The sequence below is a fragment of the Frankliniella occidentalis genome, unplaced genomic scaffold (genome assembly GCF_000697945.3).
Source record: "Frankliniella occidentalis isolate FOCC.00 unplaced genomic scaffold, Focc_3.1 Scaffold35, whole genome shotgun sequence".
Taxonomy (NCBI): domain Eukaryota; kingdom Metazoa; phylum Arthropoda; class Insecta; order Thysanoptera; family Thripidae; genus Frankliniella; species Frankliniella occidentalis.
The window spans coordinates 377,200-382,500 of NW_026267165.1; the positions used below are offsets into that span (position 1 = coordinate 377,200).

Here is a 5,301-nt window from a genome sequence, read left to right on the forward strand (position 1 = left end):
CGTGATTGGTGACCTAATTTTTGCCTCCATTGCGTTGCCATTGTGATGGTAATGCGGCTCTATCATTATTGGTCGCGGTTTACACGCCTCAATTAACTAGTGTGATCAGAAGACACAATTATTGCCCTTCCGTTCGAGCAACTATTTAACAAGAGACTAACTTTTTCTCTTTTTTTCTAATCCCTCAACTTTAATAGAATTAGAATCGTGTCCCTCCAAGGACCCCCAACCCCCTCTCTAATCTCTCTCTCTCTCTCTCTCTCTCTCTCTCTCTCTCTGCCTCACCCACACATACACGCAGGCAGCGGCACAATAAGCGTAGCTCTGTGGTTAGACGGTTGCCTTGTCACAGAGCGAGAACACACTGCGGTCAAAATGTTGTCATCGCGGCCTGTCAAAACACAAACACACCGCAACATGCACCAATACTTTACGACAACTACTACTTGCCTGCCAACCACTTTTTTTAAATGTTAATCTTCCGTTTTATTTTCCCAGGATGCGGAGACAATCGAGCGGCTCAACGAGTCCGGTGAACTTAGGAAAATGCTCAAACCCTACAAGGTAATAAATGTTGATACATTGCATTTTTATATGTGAGTATTAACTTTGTTTGAGGGTAGAAAATATCACTGCATTTGCAAGGTAGTGTATAAAACCACAACACCGCACCTTCACAAAGACATTAATAGCGGTAAAGACTTTTTTGCTTTTCCATGATGTTTTCTCTCCAACCACAAAAAAAATATATTTGACATATTATCTTATACCTCAAAACACCTTGAAAGCATATAAAGAAATCGGTTAAAAGCCCCCAGTAATGATTCATCTAATATCCTTTAAAATCTTGAGAGGGGAACATAAAATTTAAAACAATCATCTGCAAACTGATTTTAGTCCACGCAATTCGAGCCGGTAAAGTGCGGGCGAGTAATGGAGATGTCCAACGATCCGCCGACTACTGGTAGCTACAACGGTTCGAGTTCGAACAGAGCTGGGCAGTGCAACAATAATTACGACGAAGCGCGGAAGGAAGCCGTAATGAGAGAGTCACACGGTTATCAGGGAAAGTCTTTGTGTCAAAGCTCGCGCCGCTCCCACCGATCTCACCGACACAAAACAAACACAATAAAACACCGACGCTACGTGCCGGCACACATACAGGACTAATGAAGCGTCAATAATTGGTTTTTGAATGAGAGCCTGCCTGGCATAAATGGGTGGAGACGTCTCTAGTTTGCCCCCCTGCTCTTTGCGTGAAACAGAATGTTTGCGTTTGTTGGAGGGACTAAACGCGGGTCATTCTTCCGCGACACAAAGGAAAAGCGAGATCAGTCGCGTGTCCCACATGCGCACACGCGTGCTCGTCACGAGCGGCTGACACGACGCTGTCCATACCAAATGTCGGCCCTCGGCCCCTCCTTACCCTGGCATGCCAGCCAGAAATGCGGGCAAACGGAACCGCTGGACATTCACAGCGAGAAAATAATAGAAATAAATTTTCATTTTCTGGATGGAGATTTCCCATTTCTTTGCCTGGATGGTTTCACTGAAAACGCAAGTGTGTGAATTTCACACACTTGTAGGTGCGTGGATGCCTATTCGTACACTTGAGGGGAGTAAAGGTGTGAATTTTCTTAAAAAATTTACCCACTTTTGCCTCCATGTGTATATACTTATGTCGTTCATACACCTGCAAGTGTACGACATTGACACACTTGGCAGCTTTTGCTTTTGCTCACAAACTGTGCTGTTGCAGAGTGCGGACGCGTGCTCCACGTGCGAGGTGTGCGGCGGCTACCGGCTGCTGCCCTGCGCCGTGTGCAACGGCTCCAAGAAGTCCGTGCACCGCAACAACTTCACTGCCGAGCTCGTCGCCCTGAGGTGCATGAATTGCGACGAAGTGGGACTCGTCAAGTGCTACGCCTGCTAAGCCAAACTTGGTCTCCAACAACGTTGGAGATGAGCGATGACACACAAAAATGAGTGTTTGAAGAAGCACACGATAAGAGACTTCTGGGATAAGCGACCGAACAAGTTTTCAACCTCCGCTAACATTTCGTATAATGTTGACGTTTTCTCAATGAAAACACAGGAAAGCACGTTATCATGTCTAGATGAAAAATATAGTTGTCCACAGGAACGCCTTTCTGGTATTTGGTTAAGTCTATCCCTCCGAATATTAGAGTCCACAGAAGAAGTGTTTAAAAGTAATTTGGAAACCATTTTTGTTTTTTTGAATCTCGTTGTGTGCTTGCTTCTTTTTATTTTACGTTTGCTTGAAAATGTCTATATGTGTATACCTTGTAAATACTGAGTCACTGTCTATTAAACTTCATTAAACGTAATGTTAGGCAAATACGTAGGTATTAAATAAAAATACAAAAACATTAATTTGTAACTTTGCGTCGGCCTGCTTCACCGCACCTTGACTGACAGGTGTGGAAAGCAGTCGCCGATACTCCGTGCTCATGAAATATAGTGTCTTCGAGGATCGGAGTATATCCCCTGCTATACTCCGCTCCACAAGATCGGTCACGATTTTTTAATACACGTAATAAGTTGTTGTTAGAACTGACTCTTTTGTACTGCCAACCAACATGTGAGAATGTTCCCAAATAACCTGTGAAAACTCAAAAACTTGCATGTTTCGGACTAAAATTGTATGTATTCTTTCTGTCTGGTTAGATTTGCAGCACATTAGATCGGGTCACGTTAGTGATAAATGAATTTAGTCCAACTCTTACAAGCAAGTGTATTCATTCTTGTTGGGCACGTGTTTAACTGTTTTCCAGTTTCGGCACCAACGAAAATGACAGTATATCGGGCATGCCAGAGCGGACGCTGTAGTGTTGCGAGATTCCATACCCTCCACGGCCGTTGGGGTATGGGGCCTTACGGGCGGAGGGAGTAGGCAAACCAACGAAACTGCAGCGTCCACTCTGATACTTCAGGTAGTAAGAGCCTGATAGTACAGTTGTCACATTGTGACTTGAATACACATCGCTATCATCCGAGTACATGTTGAGTATGTCAAGAAACCACCCTAAATAATTTATAGTATGTGAGTTATCCTGTCCTATTGGCGAGCGCTGTGTAAATAATCGCCAATACCCAGCGTGCCACTGCCTTCATAGCAATAAAAAACTTTGTGAATTCACATGAAAATTCCTTTTATTCTCCAGTACTATAGTAACAATCTGATTTCATAAGGATTAAAGCATCAGGTAGATTGAAGTTAGCAACAGACTGAGTATTTCTAGGTATTCAGCTTACACAAACTAGATCATACAAGTTATGTCCTCAATACAAAATTCTAATCTAAATTATTAATAAACAGAGAAAGACTGCGCATGGTATTGTGAAGCGTGTTTGTTCTCCCAAGGTCACCACAACTTTCCTCACAACTAATGTATACAAACTAAGTAATTTTATACTTCAGAAAACAAAGTTTTTAAATAGCGGGAATGTTTTTGAACAGTAAGAAAATATCTTTGAAACACTTACAGTGATAATAGAGATGGCAATACAATATACAGGGGGTATGAAGTACAAAACAGCAGCAGTTCTCATTGGTACGTGAACTGTTGGTACTTCATGTCACATAGTAACTGATGCAATAAAAACAAAAGAAGCACTGACTTATAAATTTGACAGTTTTTTCGAAATTGGCTTTGACCTAAGAAAATACACAAAACTCTTCCGCGGAGAACTTAGTAAGTAATTTGACACAGCTACGTATACAAACGTACGATTTACTGATATACTACGTGTCTATGTTTCCTTTTTTTATCCATAATCCAACTTTATTTGTAAAGTAATACTACTATCCCAGATGTGTAGTTTGCTACAGAAAATAAAAATACCGCTACGAAACTCTTATACTATCGTTTTTTTCCATCTAGTCACACATGAAAGCAGACTTGTAACGCCTCACAAGGAGAGATTTGGCATGTGGTAAAAAGAAAGGAGCAGGTCCACTTCGGACCGTACGTACACGCACAAAAAGACATCCACTTTAAATGACTTAAGGGCGACCCGCGCCTCTTCAGGAGACATACAAACGGTCTCTCACGAACTTCTTAGCTGCCCCTTCATCATCAGCCTGAAGGACATCCACAGGGTAAGAAGACATCCTCTTCAGGAATGACTTTTCAACAAGAAAACCAACACGCCGGCCCTCAGCGCCATTGTGAGCCGCTCACCTACACACACAAAAGAAATAAGCCGTAACTCTAATCTGAACGCCGTGGTCGCCTAGCTCGTCAAAATGTTAGAAGTCCTTATTTTTGATTGCTAACATTTTGACAAGCTACGCTACTAAGGCGTTAAAGGTGAAGTGTGCACTGATAAACTAAGTATGCAACTACAAGTGAAATACTTGCAGGTGCGCAACTGCGTAGTAACATATTTGCAAGTGTTCAACTCGGTAGCTGTAAGTTTGCAACTGTCCTGTTTAAAACTTCCCTCGCAGTAAGCGTTCAGTCTCAGGAAGCGTTCAACAGAGAAGTCGCAGAGGAGTTGCGCACTTACAAGTGCACAGCTCCCGAATTGAACACTTGCAAGTGCACAACTACGAATTTGAATACCTGCAAGTATTCAACTGGCATTTGCACACTTAAAAGTCTTAACTTTAACCTAAAATTTTTAAGATATTTTATTCAGTTCGCACAGTTTTTTCGCTCACCTGGCGCTGTTGAGACAGCTGAGCGACACGGAGGCGGTGTTGTCCGGCACCGTCTCCATCAGCGTGTACCACTGGGCGACTGGCTTGCGCGGGTTGTCCAGCATCTCCTGCCAGTGGTCACGGCCCACTCCGATGAAAGACGGCCCGATGCCGCAGCAACCCATCAGCTCGTTATGACCGATCCTGCGAATAAGTCGGACGCAATGTGAACGTATGCAACTCACAAGTTTGAAAACGAGAAGGAAATATTGTTTATTATACTACAGTTAATTATAAGTCAGTTTTTTGCATGAATGGACCACGCACTGGAAATGCAAGTGTGTGAATGTCGCTCACCTGCAGGTGAGCGACATTCACACACTTGCATTTCCAGTGCGTACTTTATGAAGTATAAATTCAATGCATAGCAAAGCCATCAATAGCATCTCTCTTTGTGGTTCTTGCCCGTGAGAATTGCGAGAGAGAGAGAATCCCTTCTGTGCTCACGTGTACCGGGTGAACCTGTAAATACGCAGCAGTGTTGCGGGATTGCATACCCAATACGCAGCCATGGCCCCTTACGGGTGTAAAGAGTAGGCAAGCCCGCAACACTGCTGCGTATACACAGTTACACC

At 43.2% G+C, this 5,301-nt stretch overlaps 2 protein-coding genes across 4 annotated transcripts in view; one reads left to right on the top strand and one right to left on the bottom strand.

The window, feature by feature from the left end:
* The window catches only part of LOC113211490 (glutaredoxin domain-containing cysteine-rich protein CG12206-like), a 48,256-nt gene extending 45,096 nt beyond the window's left edge, over nucleotides 1-3,160 (top strand). The window contains exons 4-5 of the mRNA XM_026429871.2: nucleotides 499-564; nucleotides 1,760-3,160. Of these exons, the coding sequence (XP_026285656.2) occupies nucleotides 499-564; nucleotides 1,760-1,933 (240 nt within the window). The 3' untranslated portion in view covers nucleotides 1,934-3,160. The remainder of the gene's footprint in view (nucleotides 1-498; nucleotides 565-1,759) is intronic.
* LOC113211506 (synaptotagmin-10-like) overlaps nucleotides 3,157-5,301 on the bottom strand; it is a 42,708-nt gene continuing 40,563 nt past the window's right edge. For all 3 annotated transcript variants that reach the window (XM_052266050.1, XM_052266048.1, XM_052266049.1), the window contains exons 8-9: nucleotides 4,688-4,870; nucleotides 3,157-4,205 (exon numbers count right to left, since the gene is read on the bottom strand). In XM_052266050.1, the coding sequence (XP_052122010.1) occupies nucleotides 4,202-4,205; nucleotides 4,688-4,870 (187 nt within the window). In that variant the 3' untranslated portion in view covers nucleotides 3,157-4,201. The remainder of the gene's footprint in view (nucleotides 4,206-4,687; nucleotides 4,871-5,301) is intronic.